General features: G+C 46.2%; 1 protein-coding gene across 1 annotated transcript in view; it reads right to left on the bottom strand.

Moving 5' to 3' along the window:
- Positions 1-24,455, bottom strand: part of FER1L5 (fer-1 like family member 5) — a 495,517-nt gene that overhangs the window by 409,142 nt on the left and 61,920 nt on the right. The window contains exons 13-15 of the mRNA XM_029603280.1: positions 20,104-20,183; positions 19,775-19,887; positions 48-122 (exon numbers count right to left, since the gene is read on the bottom strand). Of these exons, the coding sequence (XP_029459140.1) occupies positions 48-122; positions 19,775-19,887; positions 20,104-20,183 (268 nt within the window). The remainder of the gene's footprint in view (positions 1-47; positions 123-19,774; positions 19,888-20,103; positions 20,184-24,455) is intronic.

The following is a 24,455-nucleotide window of genomic DNA, read 5'->3' as shown; positions in this document are numbered from 1 at the left end:
GAGAGTACCTCTACTTCAGAGACAATCTCACTGAGCAAGCTGGTCACATTTGGCTTCTGAATCTCCTCCATGTTGGTGGCCAACTCCAGTAGGACACGTCCACGATATGCGATGCCTTCACCCTGCAGAATGAAGGGGAGAGAGAGGCAGTAAGGATGAGTATGCTCTCAAACTCCCTTTGCCCTGCAGAACTCAAGCCATAGCTAAGCCTGCCTCTCTGAAGAAGCAGTAGGCAGGCAATGTGGATAGGCATCTTCTCAAACCACGTGTGCTGCAGAATCTGAGCTATATCAAGGTCCCAATCAGTGAGGGGAAAGCCCCTGGGGCTGGTGCTAGGCTAACTTGAACCCTGTGCAAAAAATGAAATTGTGCCTCTCCTCCCCCACCTTTACAGCAGCTATGGCACAGCACTCTTTTCTTTGGTAGTGACTCTGGAGCAGTGCACCCATTTCTTCCTCCCATACATTTCCTTTACTCTCTGCCTAGCCAGGGTCAATGCTAGCTTTTATGCTGCTATGTGCGATCAATTATTGTGCTGGCTCCCACGATTCATTCAGTCTCTGTCCCGGGCCCATCAAAAAAATCCCAGTTCCCTCCTGCAATCTATATTTTTAAAACTGACACCTGCTTACTCCCCCCCCCCCCCCCCCCCCCCAGAACTCATGGTCAAGGGAAGGGTAAAAGGTAACCCTAAGCAAACCTTACAGCCTTGAACACATGCCACCCTCCTCGCTCCAACCTACCAGACCCCTTTGCGTATGCACACAAATTATTTATTTCATGAATTTTATAAACCACTTTCCTGATTTAAAACCAGTCCCTCAAAGCGGTGTACAATAATAAATGCATTCATATACAAAATATTAAAATCATAAAACAGAGTAAACCAATATTACAGACAAATTACAAATTGTGCTCTTTCCATACCTCAGATCATATCATTTACCATCAACCATATCTTTCATTTCTTATGAAATTTCATTAGATCTTGCTCCTCCATGATCATCAGGGGCAAATCATTCCATAATTTTGGAACTATTACTGGGAATGCTCTGTTCTGGAGCCTAACACGATGAATTGCCTTGATTGGTGGCAGCTGCAATTGAAACTGATGTTGCGATCTCTGCAACCTGCTTGATGTTTTTCCAAGACAGCCAATTTTCTAGCTGTGGTGATTTTGAAGGCTAATGCTAATATTTTAAATTTACAGGAGATCTGGTGTACTTTTTTTCAAAAAGAGTGCCACTGGATCTCACCTTGTACACTCCAACATATCCTTGCAGTCATATTTTAGATGACCTGTAAATGCCTTATGAATGTCCCAGGGAGAGTACAATAGATCGCATAGTCAACCATAGCCAACCCCAAAGTATAGACCAGCAATGTTAGTGAGTGAATATTAAGGAAAGGCCTCAATTGACAGACCATTCTCAGCCACAAGAATGCCATACGCACTACCTTACAGATCTGATTTTCAAAAGTCCATCCATCATCTAATGTTACTCCCAAAATCTTTGTCTCATCCTTTGCTTGTTTCACTTCACCTCCAATCTGCAAATTAAGTTTTTCTGGACTACCTCCAATAAGCAAAATCTCAGTCTTATTAGAGTTCAATTTCAAACCACTGTGCGTTTGCAATAAATTTTACATGAAAAAGAGCATTCAAAAGTACAATTTTCTGAGGCAAAAATATCACTTACAAAATGCATATTGGGGTCAATATTCAAAACTGGCTATACGCAGTGACTTACAATCTATGATAACGAGGATGGAGGTTTTTCAGAATCGGGTGGATGATGTCGAGACTCAAGTATCGTCTTTACTGATCGCTACCGCGTCAATCCCTCGAATTACGAAAGACTTTGAGAAAATGCAACAAACCTTGGAAGATCTCTCAAATCGTAATAGATGCAATAACATAAGAATTCTGGGGATTCCGGAGGGAGTCGAGGGTTCCGACGTTTCACAATTTTTGCTGTGCATGATTTCCGAATGTCTGCGCTTGGATTTGGCCCACCCTTTTGAAATAGAGAGAGCGCATAGGATTCCATCACGGCCTCCTTCTCAATCGAAATACCCTAGGCCAATTATATTTAAAGTGTTACGCTATCCTCATGTTTTAGCTATTTTCACTGCTGCCAGAACGCAAGCCCCTATACAATTCCAAGGGCACAACATATTATTTGTTCCTGACTTGGCTAAAACAACGGCAGATAAACGGAAGGCCTTCTTAGCCCTGAGGCCTCGAATGCAAGCGCTGGGAGCTAAATATGGGCTACTCTACCCGGCTCAGATGCGGATTACCTGTCATAACCAAACTAAAATGTTTCATAGTCCACAGGATTTGGATGAATTCCTGCATTCCTTTGAAGTGGCGCAATCGATGGTCACCTGAAGCAACAAGCTCATATCGGGCTTTGTTTTGTCAACAGGAGGTTTAAACTATAGATATCTCCTGCAGAGCTGGAATGAGATTCTCTTTCCATTGGCCTCGATATTCAGTTGTTCTTTTATTCTTTTTTACCTACAATTTTTCTTATTTTTGTTGCTAGTTCCGATGGTTGAGGTTAACCATCTGTAAATTATAAGTGCCAATTTTGCGGATTGCAATTCACATCCGCCTCTCTAAATTTTGGATTTCTTACAATTTACTAAGGACAATTTTCTATACTAATGTTCCTGGTGGCATCAGCCTCAGCTTCTTTTTTATATATGTAGAGCTGCGGTCTCAAGGGGCCAATGGTCCACCTTGAGGCTCTTTATTTGTTTCTTGAGTACTAGTGCAATGCACACTCAATGCTTACTAAGTCTCATTTCTGCTGCCAGCTTGTTTGCCGGCATATACTATTCTTTCTCTCTTTCTTTTCTACCCCTTTTCTTGCTTTCTCTGCTCTTATCTTTCTCTTTGCTAGATGTCTCTACCATCTATGTCTCAATATGGGCTATAGTGTTGTTTATATTTCATTATTTCACGTTTTTCCCTCCAAATGACGACTAAGATCTCTGCTATCACTGTGGTTTCATTGAATGTCAACGGCTTCTCACATCCCATAAAAAGAAGATTCTCACCTATTTACAATCACAATCTTTACATACTGATGTCACTCTACTTCAAGAAACACATCTTACACCTGCTGAGTCCCTTAAGCTTAAACAACAATGGGTGGGATAGGTTTTTTTTAGCCCAGCAGTTCAAAAAAAAAGGAGCACAGCAATCCTTCTGCATAAACATCTGGATGCCACAGTATTGCGGCAAGAAGCAGACCCCGATGGGAGATGGAATTCCATTCTGGTCTCTATAAATAAGGAACAATTTACTATTCTCAACCTCTATGCTCCCACGGTTTTCGACCCTTCCTTTCTTCATTCTATGTTTGCTCATCTGCTCAATGTAGACTCTCAACAATCCATCATTGGTGGAGACTTTAATCAGCCTCTGGATCCTTTTATTGACAAAAAATAGACAGTTCGTCCCACCCAATCCAAATCTTCCACAGTAATTAAACATTTTATGTCTTCACTTGGTCTCTCGGACCCTTGGAGTCTCCTTCACCCCACAACCAAAGATTATACGTTTTATTCCTTTCCTCACGCTTCGCATTCCCGCATTGACTATTTCTTAACTTCTTTACAGCTAATTTCTCGGATCATCTCAGCCGCTATAGCACCTATATTGATTTCAGATCATGCAGCAGTTCTCATCACATGTGCCTTGCAGAATCCGATTTCCATGGATCAGATTTATTTATTTATTTATTTTATTTAGAGATTTTTTCTATACCGCGGCACGTAAATAACATCACCTCGGTTTACAAAAAAAATAACATTAGCAACAGGCTTTACAGATAAAGAACTAATGTGAACAATTTAAATATCCATTAAGAACAGAAAAATAATTAACAACACAGAACAATTAAATTAAAGACAATGATAATTGAATGTTAATGTGGATGTGGCGATTCAACTCTGCTTTGCTTTCAGAACCAACTTTTGTTGATACGCTTCGCACAAAAATCACGGATTATTTCCAGCTTAATGTGGATCCAGACATCTCAGAATCCACATTGTGGGTGGCATGTAAAGTAACAATTTGTGGTGACATTATCAGCTATTCATCATATTTGCGAAAACAACAGAAAAGTACCTTGGAAACTCTTCAGAGAGACGTAGCTAATCTTGAGGCGGTCCATAATCAAGTCTCCACTAAAGCTTCGTTGGATGCTTTACTACAGGCAAAATATCTCTATAATCAAGCACTTACTGCATCAGTGCAATTATATGTGTCTCATTCCCACGCATTGTACTATGCTGGAAATAATAAGTGTGGTCATTTATTATCATCTTATCTGAAAAATAGAGCAGTCAAGAAGAGAGTGGTCAAAGTTTATTCTCAAACCAACCAGCCACTGACCACTGATGCAGATATTTTGCAAGCTTTTCGTGACTTCTATGATAACTTATACCAATCTGAACTAATTTCATCTGATGCCGATATAACGAAGTTCTTCTCCACCATCTCTCATCCTTCTCTCACGTCGGAACAAATGGCACGCCTCGATGAGCCTCTATCAACTATGGAAATCACTAAAGCCATTGCCTTTCTCTCTGTGGGAAAGGCGCCTGGACCAGATGGGTTCACTAAGGACTTCTTCCGAACCTTTCAGAAGGAACTGGTTCCGCATTTGCACGCCTATTACTTGGCGGCTCCTTTACAACCTGATCTTTTTTCTTCTTTTTCTGAAGCATGTGTAGTGGTACTTCCAAAGCCAGGCAGAGATGAGTCTTATATTGGTAACCTCCATCCAATCTCTCTTTTGAATATGGACTATAAGATTTTTACTAAAATTTTGGCTACTAGATTGTCCTCGATTATGACATCTCTGATTCACCCTCAATCGGAATTTATAAAACACCGGTTGATTGCCAATAATACCCGTCTTTTTCTCCATGTACATGAGGCCGAAATATCACTCCATTCTCCGGCAGTAGTGGTAGCTCTCGACGCAGAAAAGGCCTTCGACCGGGTTGAATGGCCTTTTCTTTTTTCCACCTTTCATAGTTTCGGGTTTGGTCCCATATTCATCTCCTGGATACAATTATTGTATCACTCCCCATCAGCTTTCCTTTATATGAATAATCAGAGATCACCCCTTTTTTCATTGCACAGAGGTACCTGCCAGGGCTACCTTCTTTCCCCTTTATTATTTAACCTGGCTTTGGAACCATTACTCATTGCAATTAGGCAAGACCCAGCTATTGAAGGGTTGCCTATCGGCTCCGATATGTTTAAACTCTCTGTATATGCGGTTTATTGTTATTCCTTCTTAATCAGGACTCTTCTCTCCCTCATTTGTTAGACCTGATAGCATCTTATTCTTCTATATCTGGCTACAAAAGCAATTGGAATAAAACCGAACTTCTTCCCCTGAACTATCTTGGTTCCCTAGTGGACCTCTCTCAGTCTCCGATTCAAAAAGTTCTTCAAGGTCTCAAATACTTAGGGATTAAATTTTTTTCCGACCCATAGGTAACTCTGAGTCATGCAGAGTCTCACATTCTACTTACTATACGTGATTTAGCGCTCAAGTGGTCCCCTTTACATTTAACCTGGTGGGGATGGTTGGAAACCATTAAAATGATTATTGCACCTAAGATTACATATATTACTGCAGACTTCTACAAACATGTTGATAGATTACTTACCAAATTCTTATGGTGCAATAAGGTTCCTCGTATTTGTCTACTTAAATTGAAGAGGACAAAAATTGAGGGGGGAGTCAATTTTCCTGATTTCAATGCATATCACCAAGCTTTTATATTACAACAGGCATATCATTATTTTGAAACTGAGAGAGATCCTTGAGTTCAACCCCGATGGTTAAGCATAGAATATAGTATCCTTGCACCATACCCTGCTTCCTGTTTCCCTGGTATGAAATTACTCCGTCAACATGCGTCCAATCCTATTTTACGCTCCTTGCATAAAGTATATGTAAATTTTAACTCTTTATGTCCAGCTGGTGAATGCACCTGGAATAATTCTAACATGGTTCCTTTGTGGCACAATCCGCTACTGAAATCTGGATGTCATACTCTTAATTGGCCCATCTGGTATGCAAAAGATATCTGGTTTCTTTTTTCTGTCATTGAGAATACCCAGTTGATATCTTTTTCTGCACTACAAATGAAATTTGACCTGCCTGATAAACAGTTATATTATTGGTTACAATTACGGAGCATTCTTTCTTCCCAATTGACATTAAATAAGTGTCCTTTTCTTCTCAGCATTTACCAGGATCACGGAACAAAGGGACACTTAGCCTCCAGAATATATAAAATTATTATACAGGTCTCTAATCTCTCTAAACTGAATCAATTGGATTCTGTTTGGTCCGCCAACATCAATGCTACCATAACGACTCAAGTATGGAAGCATTTATGGTCTATTTCTACACGTATCTCCTTATCATCCAGTTTGACACAATCCTCCTTTTTTATTCAGCATAGAGCTGCATGGACTCCCTGGAAACTACACAGGGCAGGCCTACTCACTTCTCATTGTTGCTGGACCTGTCTCACACCTAAGGCTACCTTACAACATATGATTTTCTCTTGCCCCTTTGTCCACGCTTTTTGGACGCAAATTTGGCAAACTATATCGTCCATTTTTTCCATCACTCAATTTATGCTCTAGTCTTTTTCAAGGGAGCGAATCCTTTTTTGGATCTCTCCTTACCTCAATGGAAGCTACTGGATTTTTATTTATTTATTTATTTATTTATTTTTAACTTTTATATACCGACATTCTTGCATTAAATGCAAATCATGCTGGTTTACAGTGAAACAGAAAAAGCAGGAAAAAATTCCTTAGTCGAATACAATGAAACAGCTTAGTTAACAAAGGAAACATAAAAATAAATTTTTACATATACACAAAGGTTTTCACTGTAGCTCTACACAATATTATGTCAAACTGGAAACGCAATGACCTGCTTTCGTATCATCTCTGGTGGAACTCAGTTTGTTTCTATAGTAAATATGAAAAAACTATGGCTATTAAATATAATAGATTAGCGTCCTGGGCTTAAGTGTGGAAGCTGTTGGATGACTATGTACTATCTCTACCAAAATGTGCCTTGTAAACTGACACTATACCTTTTTGTCCTTTGAGTTAGTAAACATATGGATAAAGGTGAACCGGTAGATGTAGTATACTTGGATTTTCAGAAGGCGTTTGACAAAGTTCCTCATGAGAGGCTTCTAGGAAAAGTAAAAAGTCATAGGATAGGTGGCGATGTCCTTTCGTGGATTGCAAACTGGCTAAAAGACAGGAAACAGAGAGTAGGATTAAATGGACAATTTTCTCAGTGGAAGGGAGTGGACAGTGGAGTGCCTCAGGGATCTGTATTGGGACCCTTACTTTTCAATATATTTATAAATGATCTGGAAAGAAATACGAGTGAGATAATCAAATTTGCAGATGACACAAAATTGTTCAGAGTAGTTAAATCACAAGCAGATTGTGATAAATTGCAGGAAGACCTTGTGAGACTGGAAAATTGTGCATCCAAATGGCAGATTAAATTTAATGTGGATAAGTGCAAGGTGATGCATATAGGGAAAAATAACCCATGCTATAATTACACAATGTTGGGTTCCATATTAGGTGCTACAACCCAAGAAAGAGATCTAGGTGTCATAGTGGATAATACATTGAAATCATCAGTTCAGTGTGCTGCGGCAGTCAAAAAAGCAAACAGAATGTTGGGAATTATTAGAAAGGGAATGGTGAATAAAACGGAGAACGTCATAATGCTTCTGTATCGCTCTATGGTGAGGCTGCACCTTGAATACTGTGTACAATTCTGGTCGCCGCATCTCAAAAAAGATATAATTGCGATGGAGAAGGTACAGAGAAGGGCTACCAAAATGATAAGGGGAATGGAACAGCTCCCCTATGAGGAAAGACTAAAGAGGTTAGGACTTTTCAGCTTGGAGAAGAGACGGCTGAGGGGGGATACGATAGAGATGTTTAAAATCATAAGAGGTCTAGAATGGGTAGATGTGAATCGGTTATTTACTCTTTCGAGTAATAGAAAGACTAGGGGGCACACCATGAAGTTAGCATGGGGCACATTTAAAACTAATCGGAGAAAGTTCTTTTTTATTCAACGCACAATTAAACTCTGGAATTTGTTGCCAGAGGATGTGGTTAGTGTAGTTAGTATAGCTGTGTTTAAAAAAGGATTGGATAAGTTCTTGGAGGAGAAGTCCATTACCTGCTATTAAGTTCACTTAGAGAATAGCCACTTCCATTAGCAATGGTAACATGGAATAGACTTAGTTTTTGGGTACTTGCCAGGTTCTTATGGCCTGGATTTGTCACTGTTGAAAACAGGATGCTGGGCTTGATGGACCCTTGTTCTGACCCAGTATGGCATTTTCTTATGTTCTTATGACATCTAGCAATCTCTCTCTCATCGTTCTCTTTCTCTCTATTTCTCTACCCTCTTATTCTTCTTTCTTCCTTTATTTCTCTTTCATTTTTCTACTTTCTCTTATCAATTCATCAATGTGGGATTGGATCGTTTCTATTTTTGCTCTATTTGACTTATCATGTTTATTGGATGTTCTTTCACATTCTGACTTTTTCTGTATGCTATGCATAATCTGATTTTTTTTTTTTGATCCAATGTGAAGTTTCTTCCGCTGTTATTTGTCTTTCATTAAAAAATAAGGAAATTTAAACATAAAAAAATAATAGTAATAAAATCAAGAAACATAAAACATTATAATAGTAAAATCATATTTATAAAAAGAATAAATATTTCAAACCAGTTAAATAAAATATCCAAAATGTTACGGCTGGGCTCCGGTCAGGAGTCGTGAACACCACCCAGAAGGGTGGCTCCAGGTTGAGAGAGACAGGAATGGCAAAAACAGAGTCTGGGTCCAGGCTGGGTCAGGGCAGGCGGCAGATAGCAGTGTCTGGGTCCAGGCTGGGTCAGGGCAGGTGGCAGATAGCAGTGTCTAGGTTCAGGCTGGGTCAGGGCAGGCGGCAGATAGCAGTGTCTGGGTCCAGGCTGGGTCAGGGCACAGTAAGCAGGGCAAGGCAGGTCAGAAGGCCCGTAGGCTACACACACACACAGAAGGCCCGTAGGCCACACACCGTAGTCGGGGCAAGGCAGGTCAGAAGGCCCGTAGGCCACACACACACACAGAAGGCCCGTAGGCCACACACCGTAAGCAGAGCAAGGCAGGTCAGAAGGCCCGTAGGCCACACATACACAGAAGGCCCGTAGGCCACACACCGTAAGCAGAGCAAGGCAGGTCAGAAGGCCCGTAGGCCACACATAGACAGAAGGCCCGTAGGCCACACACCGTAAGCAGAGCAAGGCAGGTCTGAAGGCCCGTAGGCCACACACCGTAAGCGGGGCAAGGCAGGTCAGAAGGCCCGTAGGCCAGGGAAGGAAAGCGAGGAAGAAGGCCCGAAGGCCGCGCAAGGCAAGGCAAGGAAAGGCCCGAAGGCCGCGCAGGGCAAGGCAAGGAAAGGCGCGAAGGCCGCGCAGGGCAAGGCAAGGAAAGGCGCGAAGGCCGCGCAGGGCAAGGCAAGGAAAGGCCCGAAGGCCGCGCAGGGCTAGAGCAGGGAGCCCAGGAGAGCTCGATGCCAAAGCACCGAGGCAACAGTCAGGCAGGGTTATAAGGGCACACCCAGAACATAGAGTGGACAGAGGAGATGGACTGGGCCTGTCAGAAAAGCCAGCACTAGAGGGACCCCTGGTGGTGAGGCGGTTGCACTGCAGCCAAAACTGTAACAGTACCCCCTCCTCAAGGCCTCCCCCTCCTCCTGGGTCCCATCTTAGCAGGGGGTACTCAAAGATGAAATCAGACCCCTCCGAGGGCAGCAACAGCTGGAGCGATTCAACAGGCTCAGATGGCTGAGTCAGAAAGTCTGTTAGTGGTACCGGTTTGAGCCCCTCCAGGGGTGGCAGCAGGGCCGGTTTAAGCCCCTCCGGGGGCGGCAGCAGGACCGGTTTAGCAGGCTCTTCTCGGGGTAGTGCAGCAGGCTCGGGCCCCTCTCCGGACGATGAAGCAGGCTCGGACCCCCCTCCAGGCATTGTAGCAGGCTCAGACCCCTCTCGGGGCGTTGTAACAGGCTCGGATCCCTCTCCGGGTGTTGTAGCAGGCTCGGACCCCTCTCGGGGCATTGAAGCAGGCTCAGACCCCTCTCGGGGCGTTGAAGCAGGTTCGGACCCCTCTCGGGGTGATGAAGCAGGTTCGGACCCCTTTCGGGGTGATGAAGCAGGCTCGAGCACCTCTCCGGGCGTTGTAGCAGGCTCGGACCCCTCTCGGGGCGTTGTCACAGGCTCGGACCCCTCTCGGGGCGATGAAGCAGGCTCGGACACCTCTCTGGGCGTTGTGGTAGGCTTGGACCCCTCTCGGGGCGTTGTAACAGGCTCGGACCCCTCTCGGGGCGTTGAAGCAGGTTCGGACCCCTCTCGGGGCGTTGAAGCAGGCTCGGACCCCTCTCCGGGCGTTGTAGCAGGTTCGGACCCCTCTCGGGTCGTTGTAGCAGGCTCGAACACCTCTCCGGGCGTTGAAGCAGGTTCGGACCCCTCTCGGGGCGATGAAGCAGGTTCGGACCCCATTCGGGGCGATGAAGCAGGCTCGGACCCCATTCGGGGTGATGAAGCAGGCTCGGACCCCTCTCGGGGCGTTGTAACAGGCTCGGACCCCTCTCGGGGCGATGAAGCAGGTTCGGACCCCTCTCGGGGCGATGAAGCAGGCTCGGACCCCTCTCCGGGCGATGTAGCAGGCTCGGACCCCTCTCGGGGCGATGAAGCAAACTCAGATGGCAGAGCAGCAAGGTTAGAAGTAGTGTACATGGAAGACACAGATTGTACTGCCAAGGGCTTGATACCTCGAGCCAAAGTCTGAAGCTCCTGATTTTGTTTCTGGAGGAGCAGGTTAGAGAAGGCACAGGCCATTCTAGGACGTCTAGGGAAGGTGCTCGTTACAGGCTGTTCAGCAGCTGTGGGAAGCAGAGCCCTGCTCGGGTTAATGAGTTCCATCTGTTTTTTGTGCTTGATCTCCTAGAACGGAACCCCTAGAAGTTCTCTTGGCCAGGTAAGTTTTTGGTTTTCCTGAAGTATAAGTTGCTTTTTGGTGAAAAGTTTTGTGACAAGTTATGCTACAATCTTCTGTTAGTAAACTGTCCAGGGTGAAAACATTCCTAGCTGAGCCAGAAGCAGGGCAGAGTGTGATAGCTCTGGCTGAATCTTTATGAGGAGACGGTGGCCCGTTAGCTGTGCAGCGGGGGCAGGGTTTGCCTGGAGGCAAAAGACAAGGAAGACAGAGACACTTCCACCAGCCTGGTTTGGGAGAATTGCAATTAAGGCATTCTTGGTATACAGACACATTTCTTTTGTGACAGTTGCTGCATATCCAGTGCTCCTGGTCCGAGAGCTGACAAGCTAAACAGTTCAGGTACGTAGGATAATTCAGAGTTTGACAAATGGTACAGATAATAAACCGTGAGGACTCACCGTCTGAATACTGAGTCCTTTCTGTCTCTCCCAATGTGAATGGCTTCGGCATACTGTTACGGCTGGGCTCCGGTCAGGAGTCGTGAACACCACCCAGAAGGGTGGCGCCAGGTTGAGAGAGACAGGAATGGCAAAAACAGAGTCTGGGTCCAGGCTGGGTCAGGGCAGGCGGCAGATAGCAGTGTCTGGGTCCAGGCTGGGTCAGGGCAGGCGGCAGATAGCAGTGTCTGGGTCCAGGCTGGGTCAGGGCAGGCGGCAGATAGCAGTGTCTGGGTTCAGGCTGGGTCAGGGCAGGCGGCAGATAGCAGTGTCTGGGTCCAGGCTGGGTCAGGGCAGGCGGCAGATAGCAGTGTCTAGGTTCAGGCTGGGTCAGGGCAGGCGGCAGAAAGCAGTGTCTAGGTTCAGGCTGGGTCAGGGCACAGTAAGCAGGGCAAGGCAGGTCAGAAGGCCCGTAGGCTACACACACACACAGAAGGCCCGTAGGCCACACACCGTAGTCGGGGCAAGGCAGGTCAGAAGGCCCGTAGGCCACACACACACAGAAGGCCTGTAGGCCACACACCATAAGCAGAGCAAGGCAGGTCAGAAGGCCCGTAGGCCACACATACACAGAAGGCCCGTAGGCCACACACCGTAAGCAGAGCAAGGCAGGTCAGAAGGCCTGTAGGCCACACATACACAGAAGGCCCGTAGGCCACACACCGTAAGCAGAGCAAGGCAGGTCAGAAGGCCCGTAGGCCACACATACACAGAAGGCCCGTAGGCCACACACCGTAAGCGGGGCAAGGCAGGTCAGAAGGCCCGTAGGCCAGGGAAGGAAAGCAAGGAAGAAGGCCCGAAGGCCGCGCAAGGAAAGGCCCAAAGGCCGCGCAAGGCTAGAGCAGGGAGCCCAGGAGAGCTCGATGCCGAAGCACCGAGGCAACTGTCAGGCAGGGTTATAAGGGCACACCCAGAACATAGAGTGGACAGAGGAGATGGACTGGGCCTGTCAGAAAAGCCAGCACTAGAGGGACCCCTGGTGGTGAGGCGGTTGCACTGCAGCCAAAACTGTAACACAAAATTTCCCAAACACCAATAAAATATTTCAAAACATCTCAAGAATAAAAAATCCAATAATTAAAAAAATGTTCTAATATTTCCTAAACAATAAAATATTTCAAAACAGCAGAAACATTAAATTAATGAGGATTAAAAGTTTCCTGCTCTCAATACCTGGGATCTTTTGATTTCCAGTTACCCTGAGATTATCGTGGATTGGGGGAGGTAAGGCTACACAAACTTTATCCTCTCTCACACACAAAAAATAACACATTCATTCTCTTACACTCTCTCTCTTATATATGCCTATGCTCTCACACATGCTCCCTCTCTCAGACACATTATGTGTGTGTGTGTGTGTGTGTGTGTGTGTTTGTGCCTATGAGAGCCTATATGTGAACCATAGGCTCTCCCAAGCACACACACATGTACAAAGACACATACACAGGCTCTCACACAGACACACACAAGCTTTCGCATAATCACACATAGACACACACATAAGCTCTCTCACATACATATCCATACAGGTTCTTACACTGACACACACACACACTGACACACGCACAGACTCACTCTCTCTCTCTCTCTCACACACACACCTGACTTTGGGCTGTGGTGGGATGAGCTCCACCACAGCCCCGCAGGCCTACTCCTGACTTCAGGCCACGGTGGGATGAGCTCCACCACAGCCCACTGGCCTTCCTGAGCTGGGGGGCGGGATTCAGAAGCTGTGTGAAACTGTGCACAACTTTTCCACAAGTGTTGCGAGCTTCCGCTACCTTGCCCCTGCAGATGAAAGGAAACATTGTGACCTCTCCAAATTTTCAGTCACTGGCGTGTTGAGCTCCACCGGTGGCCTGCAGCCTCTCTTCCTTTTCAGCCACCAGCAGATTAGGTTCCTCTGGCCTCTCCTGCTACTACTGCCCCCCACCCCCCCTCCAGGTGTGCTGCCCCATACAAATGCACGGTATGAACACCCGGTCATGCCGGGCCTGTGCCTAGCACCAGTATCCTCTCCGTCCTGCTCTTTCCCCCTGGCCATGATGCCTAGCATCCCACTCTCTTTCTCTCCCTTGCATCCTCTTCTCTCACTTACCTTTCTTTTCCAGCAGCATTTCCCTCTTTATCTTGCCTGCCTAAGTTACACCATTTTCAAGGTGGATTTAGGAGCATAAATCAGCTTTGAAAATTATCCTGGCAAAACTGTGCACATATAATTACACCTGCTATTTCATGCGCATAGTTTTGCTGAGAGAATTTGCATGCATATTTTTTAAATAAACAATTATGTGCATAAGTCCCAACTCTACCCATCCCCCTAGAAAGCTCCTCTATGTGCATATGGGGTATGTGCACGTAATTTTACACATGTATCGGTCACACACTTTTCCAAACTGCTATTTCTCCAGGTAAAGCATTACTTTAACCCACAGAATTCCTTCTGAAAATTACCCTCCTTCTGGGTAGATTTTCTGAGGAAAATCTTGAAAATACTATACATAGGGGAGAGTTTCAAAGCCTATGGGCATAAATCCAGGCGGATTTACACGCGTGTAGGGGGGTTTACTCACGATGTGCCTATTTTCAAAAGGCCCGGTGGCGCACATAAAGCCCCGGGATGCGCTTATGTCCCGGGGCTCGAAAAAAGGGGCGGGGCTGGGCAGGGCGGAAGGGAGGGGAAGGTGGGGGGTGGAAGGAAGGAAAGTTCCCTCCGAGGCCGCTCCGATTTTGGAGCGGCCTCGGAGGGAACAGGGAAAGCCATCGGGGCTCCCCTAGGGCTCGGCGTGCACAAGTGTGCACCCCCTTGCGCGCGCCGACCCCGGATTTTATAACATGTGGCACTTGGCCGATGCGTACAACCTATGCCTGCCCAGAGGCAGGCGTAACTTAGTAAACAAAGGTTGGGGGGGTTTAGATAGGGCTGGGGGTGGGTTAGATAGGGGAAGGGAGGGGAAGGTGGGAGGGGGGGCGGAGGGAACAGGGAAAGCCATCAGAGCTCCCCTAGGGCTCGGCGCGCTCAAGGTGCACAAGTGTGCGCCCCCTTGCACGTGCTAACCCTGGATTTTATAACATGCGCGCAGCTGCATGCGCATGTTATAAAATCAGGTGTAGATTTGTGTGCGCCGGGTTACGCGCACAAATCTACACCCGCATGTAGCTACTAAAATCTGGCCCATAGTGTTCTCTTTTTTTTTTTTAACTATTTATAATTTAAATACAACTCTATAAGCATACCATACTCCAAGAAAAAAGCAATCAATAAGAAGAGATGACAGAATATTAAATCAAGGAAAACATCATATTGAACTACTAACAGAGACCATTATCAATTGTGGAGGCCCAGAACATCTGGGAATAAACATTAAAAGGAGAAAAAGGAAATCTATTCCCAAAGACGCTTCCCTAAATAAACAATAACCCAGGAATGACTCTACATAACCACCCTCACTCTCTAACATCAGACGGCAGGAGGACTCTCACTAGGGACCCTGGAATTTATAAAACGAAGTAACTGTGAACGTTCAAAGACGGCAAATTTCTCAGTGGGAAAAAACAACCAAACATTTGCAGGGAAAATGCAGGAAAAAATAACGAGCCCCCAAAGTTACCTCCTCCTGGCACATAGCCAAGAATTTAATTTCTTGGATCTTGCATAGCTCTGCAAAAGTCAGGAAAAATCTGAAATTTTAAACCCCATAAAAAGCATGAGCAGAATGAAAAAAACTAATGGAGCACCAACTCTCGATCTTGCATAGAGAAAAACATCACCAAAAGCGTGGCCCTATGTGCCTAACCAACCACTGTCAATTCCAAAATAGCTGTAATATCCAGAACTTCTCCCTCCTGAGGCATGCCCAGGATATTGCCACCACCTGCCACCCCTCTCCCTCCAGGGAGGCAAAAAGCTTTTACAATGGCAGGCATGGTATTGTGGGAAAGACCAAGCACATCCCACATATATGATTTAAAAAGTTCAGCCGGAAATATCATGACTGTCACAGAGAAGTTCAACACAAGAAGATTCATACTTCTAGGGAAGTTCTCAAGGTTCTCTATCTTGCAATGAATCACATTCCTGACCTGGGAAGGGAAGCCTACACAGCAGAAAATTTCTCAGTAGTTTGTTTTAATTCCCCAGTTTGATCAGAGTGGGCCGTCAATACTCCTTCCAGAGACTGGGTCTAGCTGCGTATGTTACTAATAGTAGCAGTCAAAGAAGATAGTGAGAATTCCACTGATGAAAGAACCATTCTTATACTTGTCTGTTACGCTCCTGCCCGCAAGAGCGTGGGCAGGCTCTTACCCTGTTACAGCCACAGCCAGTCGGGCTGCTTCTTTCTCCCTGAATCAGCTGGGGCCGTTCCCACAGCTGTTGCCATGCGGTCTGCTCCTCGGCTGCTGTCTCTGCCTTTCCCCGACGTGCTGCTGCGATCCCGGGACCTTCAGCGAGCAGGCCGTCTCTCCCAGTGCCTGTTTCAGTCCGGGTCCTTGCCTGGCTGGGAAGCCATCCCTGCCAGTGCCTGCAGCCTGCTTCAGCTCTCTGCTCTGCCTGCTGTCTTCATGGCATGGAGCCGTTCCTGCAGTCAGCCCTTCCCCCGCTTCCCCTGCAGCCAGCCTTACCTCTCTCTGCTTCTTCCTGCTTCTGTCCTTGCAGCTGGGAGCTGCTCCACTGACCTGCCTTCACCCAGCTCCAGCCCAGGGCTGCTCCACTGCTTCCCTGGCCTTCCACGTGGCTGAGGACGCCACCAGCTTCCAGCTCTTCTCTCCAGCTCCCTAGGGCGCGGGCGCGCGCCTCTCTACTCCTCTTAAAGGGCCAGCCGGGTGTGGCCCCCTGCTGACCCCTCCCTGGGCGTTGTCCACCTCAGCTCTACAAAGGGATTCAACGTTCAGTCTGTCTTTGCCTTCGCAAGGAGTTGGTCACTCCTGAGATCCTTTGCTCCAGGAAGTCGTCCATGTTCCAGCACTTCTGCAAGGTCCTGTGTTTCGTGTTACCTGTCGGAGCTCCTCGTCCAGTCCTGATGTCTGCCTGCCGTTCCAGTCCCAAGGTCTGTCTCTTGATCCAGTCCTGATGTTCCTGCTGCTCCTGATGTCCATGTTCCAGCCCTGAGGTGTGTCTCCTGTTCCAGTATCTGTGTTCCAGTCCTGATGTTCCTGATATCCTTGTTCCTGATCCTGATGCTTTAATCTGCCTTGTGCTGCCAGGAGAGCAGCGTATCCTCGCCTTGTGCTGCCAGGAGAGCAGCGTATCCTCGCCTTGTGCTGCCAGGAATGCAGCGAACCTGCTTCCTCTTTCCTGTGCTCTCCCGCTCTCTGCGTGGTCCGTGACCAGCCTTCCAGGGCTGTGTAGGGCGCGCATGGGACAGGGTGGTCCGCGACTCAGTCCCGTGGGTGGTCTGAGTAGGGCGCCCTGAGGGTCAGTGCCCATGTCTACCTTCAGCCCTCGTTCCTGATTCCACCTCTGTGCATCCAGTCCTGAGTCCACGTCTGTGCCTGTCCACGTCTATGCATCCTACACCTCATTCCTGAGTCCACGTCTTTGCCTGAGTCCACGTCTAAGGATCCTGCATCTATGCCTGAGTCCACGTCTATGGATCCTGCACCTCGTTCCTGAGTCCACGTCTATGCCTGAGTCTACGTCGTTCCTGAGTCTCGTCTGAATCCATGTTCCAGTCTTCGCTGTCCTGGCCTCCATCCGGCCTGCTGCTTCGTGCTGTACCCTGCGGCAGGTCCGAAAGGGCTGGGAACGGTCGGAGGACTGTTCACAAGACCAACATTGCGTTGTTGGGTCTTCCGAAGCGTGCAGGTCTGGAGGAGGGCCTGTCTTCCATGTCACTCCAGCCCTGCTTCCGTCCAGCCCATGCTCGGGCATGCCATGCCTCCCACGGCCCCTCTTCAGAGCCCTCTGGGGTCGAGCCGTGGCCCAAGGACACACATCACCCAGGAGTGGGATCGCTCTCCTAGCGCTCCACAACACTTGTCAATGTAACAGGGGAGGATTTAAGTGGTCAAGATAGCAGGGTGTAAACCTGAATGCAGACTGGAAACCACAGGAGGCAAGGAATAGACGATACTTGCCTCGAAAGGAAACCATTCATCACCAAGCTCCGGCACATCTTCCTCGCCACCAGCAAAATACCGGCACTGAGCTCCTTGGACAGCTACCCCATCAGATGCTCGTTCAAACGCCATGGCACCCCCAGTGCCACCGTCCTGGTCACAAATCGCCAGGTCTGAAGCGCTTGCTGATAACGCGATATTGGAGAACACCGGGAATGGAGTAACCCCCGGTGTCGGGGCTGAGTGAAACATCTGTGTGCTCTTCTAGCCGCTGTACTGCTCCTTCAGATCCAGCGACAAGGCCGACCCCCAACAAAGACTGAGAAAGGTAGAGGGGCTCAGGTATCGCAGTTTGTTGCATCGGCGTAGACTGTGGGTAAGTAGAGGGAACCCCTGCAAAGCTTTCCTTTCTGCTTAGCCATCGAGAAAGAACATTTTCACAGGAAAAAGTCCCAGCGGAGCAGAGCGCCTCACAACACGTCTCAGCAAGGCGCTATCTTCGGGTCCCACATGGTGTTTTCTGATCCCACTCAAAACATGCCCCCAAGGACGCCTCCCCTAAATGGACGTAAAAGTACGTGGATTGAGGAACAATACACTTATTTTTAGCTGTACTGAGAGACAGCAATTTTTCTGACAGCCAATTTACACGAGTAAGTCACTATTTACCACATACGGGGACGGGAAAATTGTCCTCTGTGAAGACAATTTTAAGACTCACGAGAGAGTAACTTGAAAAGTCATTTCTGCAGGTATAACAATGTTTTAGAAAGCTGCACTCCTAGTAGGTGGGTAACCCTGTGAGCCTAGTGACACCGGAAGCCAAACTTTACCCACACTAGGAGGAGGAATGACTGGGGGCGGGGCTGGGTTTACTCTTACCCGCATGCTTTGGAATTTTCAGAAACACACCTGGACGGTTTCTCAAAAAAGCTACCCACACAAATCAGCAGGTGCGAATGTGTGCAGGTAGGTTTCCTAGGATAATTTTCAAAGGGAAAATATGCATGCACTTTCCCTTCGAAAACTGGGGCAAGGTCCATGGGTAAAAAGTTCTTGCAGACTTTGTGGGCAGTTATAACATTTCCCCCTCAATGTCTTCATTTCTGTAATATTGCTTTGATTATAAATCATTTTATGCATCAGATTACTTCACAATCGTTCATGTAATAACTATATGTATACACTATTCACTGTATTGTTACTCAGGAACAATTTCAGTATTTATTTCCCACTTTTCCCCATTTCTTCCAGTTTTTGTCTCATTTCAAAATTTCTGGGAAATGAACATTTCTACTCAAGCTTAAACCACATTAAGTGTGTCCAAATCACTTCCATAGGAAATTATGGGAGTTGGGGGGTTGAGGCAGAGCTCTGACCTCAAGATGGACTAAATATATTTGGGTCTGTGGACTCTTGAAGGTGAAGATATGTCCTACACTTATTTGGAAAAAGATGCATGTGGGCATATCTGTGGGCAGAAGAGGTGGCATTACTGGAGTGTCCATGGTGGGACATAGAAAGGGGAATAAAGCTGTAAAAATACATTCGTTTTGTAGAATATCTGCTTTTACAACACTTGGCAAAACATTTTCTCCTTTAATGCACGGTGGTTGTGTCTTCCATAGTGTTGGACCCTGCACATAGAATAAACGTTCCCTTGACTCATTCAAGCGAACTACTTCAAAAGAGGGCACATCCAGAAGATGTTGGGAAGCTGATCTCGGTGGTCTGTAAATTTTCAAAGCAGCATTGAGACTATGCAGAACTAGGCTATTAATTCCCTTGAAAACCAGCATCAATAGTCTGAACTTAACATGGCAAGCAGCAGGCAACCAATGAAAGTTAATCAATGTGGGAGCGAAGTGCTAAGACGTTGTGACCTGCGCAACTATTCTGGCAGCCGAATTCTGGACACAGTGTAACGCTGTGACACACCCGTGCCAATTAGATTGGGTACACTCCCAGTTTCCTAGCTTTGGAGCGAGAATTATTTGGAGAGCATTAGAAAGACGGGTGTAGAGTGCTATCCTGCAACGGCACAAAGCTGTACAGGCAGCACTGAAGTGAGCTTCGAGTAGCCCAGCCCTCACCACTGGTGCTCCTGTGAGCTGCCAGCATAGACGCACCACTTCATAGTTGAGTCTCGAGTATGGATCTTGTACTCCTGTGAATTCTCTGGGGCTTCCATAAAGGTTCAGGAAGCTGGGTCCGAAGCAAGGCAGGAATCCAGAAAAATCCCCTGGAAAGAGAAAAATAGGCAGAGTGAGTGATGAAAGGAGGGAGACAGAAAGAGAGAGAAGGTTAAGTGTGGGAGAGAGAAGACGGAAACAGAGAGAAAGAGAATAAAGTTTTTTGAATCTGAGACCAAGATGCTGGAGGTAGGAGGCTGGAAAGGGCAAGGAGAGAGCTGCCAGAGGAAATTATATTTCGACTGGGACTCAGAAGGTGATTTTACCTTCAATTTCTGCTCCTGTGGAAGAGATTTGGGAGAGGCTTATAAATGTGGTTCCAACGGCTTCATTCACAGTCCGATTCCTGAAAGGATTAAATGAGAGATGAGTGAGAGAAACATCAAGGAAATGAGGGCCTGCAGGCTATACTTTATTGCCTTGAAATATTAACTAGGGAGCCCCATATCCTGACCTCTTTGTCTTTTACTCTCTGACCTTTGCCTGTTTCCTAACATAAACCCTGAATTTGTCTCTTCTCATCTCCCCCTTGACGTGTTTCTGCCAACTCTGATGTAATTTCGGTGCTCTGATTCTTGATGTATCTCTGACTTATTCTTGCCATGCTAATCTTAAAATTAAAACTGTTCCTGGCCTTCTGACCTAGGATTGCCCACTCTGAAGGAAAAAAAAGCCTCCTGTCACATGCACATTTTTTTCAGTCAGTCCTCTTGTCCTCATCCCTTAGCATTCAACCTCTCCTTACAGCCTCCCATCCTCCGCCCCCCTCCCCCCCTTTCAGCATTCAGTTCCTCCTCAGCTTCTCCTTCCATCTACATCATTCAGATCTTGCTGTTTGTTTTTCTTGTTTCAAAAACAAGAATAGGAAATGTCATTAACATTTCCTATTTCATTTTAAACAACCAGCATATCCCTATTGGCTTTTATTACTGGTAGCTACGGCTCCCTTCCCCTCCTCTCAGGTTGATTGCAATATCAATGCTCATTAAACAGGCGCTCAATCATGAGCGCCCGCTCCCTTAACGTGCGCCGATCCACCTCTCCGGGGTGCCCGATGCGAAATGTAAATGGGCTATCATAGAATACAGGAGGCACTAGAGGAAATTGTGCGCCTCTAGCGCCTCCTCGGCAGCGGGCACCCAGGAGAGGTGGCTGTCAGCGGGTTAGGTACATGGACGCTCAATTTAAAAGCATCCATTTTCTTAACCTGTGCACAACTACGGGTTAGGAAAATGGACGCTTGTTAACTGAGTGCCCTTTTTCCTAACCTGACCGCCGGTACTCTTTTTTTTAAAGGTTTTTTGGGGACATTTCAATTTTTTTAGTTTCTCTGACTTAATATCGCCACAATATTAAGACAGAGGAAGTACAGAAAAAGCAGAATTTTCTCATGGCAGGCGTTCATTTTGGCGAATAAAAATGTGCGCGTCAGGCGCGCTTTTTTTGTTTTTTGCATCGGGAGGAATAGATAATAGCCTCATCAACGTGCATTTACATGTGATGAGCGTTCAATCGTGCGTCAAGCAGTGGGCTGCAGCCAGCACACAGCCCTGTATCGGCCTGTCTGTTTGCAGGCAGCCAGAGTGGAATGTGAAGGCTCTTCCCTGAGAGCAGAGTGTCTGCTGCAGCTCCTCCTCCGGCTCCAGTCCTGCAGCAACAGACAGCACCTGAGTAGAGGAGCTCCTCATTGCTCAGCTGTATTTGACTCTAGAACATAGCCCAGGGCAAGGAAAAGAGAAAGTGAAAGCGAAAGAATGGCCACTGCTGTGTAAGGTGCTTCCTTCTACTTCTCATCTGGGCATCAGGTTAATTATTGGATTTCAGGAGTACACAGAATTTTTTGAGTTTTGTTTCATTTTGTTTGTGGGGATGTGAGGGAGTATAAAAAACAACTCCAGAACACCTTAAAGGGGCAGCCACAGCTATCTGGTCCAGTCCTCTTTAAGAGCCAACCCATAAAGGGATTCTGAGCCAGGGATGATCTCTGCAGCCTTGGATAAGAAGGCTGGGGAGGTTCCAGAAGGAAGGCAGGAAGCCAGCTCAGCAAGGGCTGCATATATTTGATTGTTGTAAGACTGCTGAGGCAAGCAACCTCTATGCTATACTTTGGTTTTGCTTGAAAATTGTTTGTATGGAACCAGCCAGAGTTTGGCCTCCTTTTAGTACTCCTGGCTGTTCTCCAACTCGTGGCTGCTCCCAAGTGACCACATATGATGGTAGCAGCAGGACCCCTGTTTTAAACGGGAAGCACAGACAGGAGCCCACATAGACAGAAGGAAAAAGGACAATTTTTTTTTTCTGGAGCCTAACCACAGGGATCGCATGGGACTTTGTTATATCAAGCCAAGGGGGTTAGCCCCACCTGAAACAGCTTGTGAAATAACCAGTTAGTAAGGGACAGACAGGCCAAAAAGGTTTTTTCATTTTTCTGTAACTCTCTTTTCCCAGAGATTCACCAAGCTTTGCCGTAGAGGCAAAAACTCATAATAAAAACTTTTAAAAATATATCTGAAGCAAGAAACCTGTGAGCGAGTCGGTTGGACCATTAGATGATTGAGGGGTTACAGGGGCTAAATTAATTCTTTGCTTCTGTGTTTACTAATGAGGATGTTGAGAAGATACCGGTTCTGGAGATGGTTTATAAGGGTGATGAGTCAGATGAAATGAATCAAATCACTGTAAACTTGGAAGATGGCCAAATTCACAAACTAAAGAATAGCAAATCACCTGCATTAGATGGTATGCATCCCAGGGTTTTGCAGGAACTAAAAAATGAAATTTCAGATCCTATCATAAAAATCATTCATTGTACCTGAAGACTGTAGGGTGGCCAATGTAACCAATATTTAAAAAGGGCTACAGGGGCAATCCAGGAAACTATAGACCAGTGAGCCTGAGTTCAGTACTGGAAAAAATAATGGAAACTATTCTAAAGATCAAAATCACAGAGCATATAGAAAGATATGGTTTAAAGGAAAACAGTCAGCATGGATTTACCCAAGGGAAGTCTTGCCTCATAAATCTGCTTCATTTTTTGAAGGGCTTAATAAACATGTGGATAAAGGTGAACCGTTAAATGTAGTGTACTTGGATTTTCAGAAGGCATTTGAAAAAGTCCCTCATGAGAGGCTTCTAAGAAAATTAAAAAGTCATGGGATAGGAGGCGATGTCCTTTTGTGGATTACAAACTGATTAAAAGACAGGAAACAGAGAGGATTAAATGGTCAATTTTCTCATTGGAATAGGGTAAACAGTGGAGTGCCTCAGGGATCTGTATTTGGACCGGTGCTTTTCAATATATTTATAAATGAACTGGAAAGGAATTCGATGAGTGAGGTAATCAATTTTGCAGATGATACTAAATTATTTAGAGAAGTTAAATAACAAGTGCATTGTGATAAATTGCAGGAGGACCTTGCGAGACTGGAAGACTGGGCATCCAAATGGCAGATGAAATTTAACGTGGACAAGTACAAGGTGTTGCATATAGGGAAAAATAACCAATGCTGTAGTTAGACAATGTTAACTTCCTTATTCGGAATTACCACTCAGGAAAAAGATCTAGGCATCATAGTGAATAATATATTGAATGTGTCGGCTCAGTGTGCTGCGGCACTCAAAAAAGCAAACAGAATGATAGGAATTATTAGAACGGGAATGGTGAATAAAACAGAAAATGTCATAATGCTTCTGTATCGCTCCATGGTGAGACTGCACCTTGAGTACTGTGTACAATTCTGGTCACTGCATCTCAAAAAAGATATAGTTGCACTGGAGAAGGTACAGAGAAGGGCAACCAAAATGATAAAGAGGATGGAACAACTCCCCTATGAGGAAAGGCTAAAGAGGTTAAGGCTGTTCAGCTTGGAGAAGAGACAATTGAGGGGGAATATGATAGAGGTCTTTAAAATCAAGAGAGGTCTAGAATGGATAGATGTGAATTGGTTATTTACTTTTTTGGATAATAGAAGAACTAGGCGGTAGTCCATGAAGTTAGCAAGTAGCACATTTAAAACTATTAGGAGAAAATTCTTTTTCACTCAGTGCAAAACTAAGCTCTGGAATTTGTTGCCAGAGGTTGTGATTAGTGCAGTTAGTGTAGCTGGGTTTAAAAAAGGTTTAGATAGCAGGAGGGCAAGATGGCCGCCGCATAGCAGCACGTAGGCTGTGTAGCTCCCGAGTTGCTTATTCTTAGCAATTTTCTTGTGCTTTTTCCTCTGGCAAAATGCCGCACACAAAGCGGAAGGCAAAGATTTGTGATCTTACCTCGACTCCAACTGAAGCAGCTAGGCAACTCAGGATTGAAGACGCCTTCGGAAGACCCATGCTCCCGTTACCGGTGGGAGGGGCCGCAGGAGAACCTGGCGGTGAGCAGCCGCAAGACTCCGGGCCAGCTGAAACATCCCTCAGCCCCGGACAACCAACAAGGCCGATTCCTCCAACAGGCCCCCTCGGTGAATGGAGGGATGAACAACTACAGACAACACTAATGGAACAGCTAACCCCGAGGACACTGACCATCACGAGAGGTTCAGCTGGTGAGCTGAATATCTCAGGGAGCCCAGAAGAACAGGGTTCCGATGATCGGTATGAGAGGGAATTGTGTATGCCTGAGGAA

This window comes from Rhinatrema bivittatum, chromosome 5 (assembly GCF_901001135.1).
Source record: "Rhinatrema bivittatum chromosome 5, aRhiBiv1.1, whole genome shotgun sequence".
Classification (NCBI taxonomy): Eukaryota; Metazoa; Chordata; class Amphibia; order Gymnophiona; family Rhinatrematidae; genus Rhinatrema; species Rhinatrema bivittatum.
This window is presented reverse-complemented; position numbering and strand designations above follow the sequence as displayed.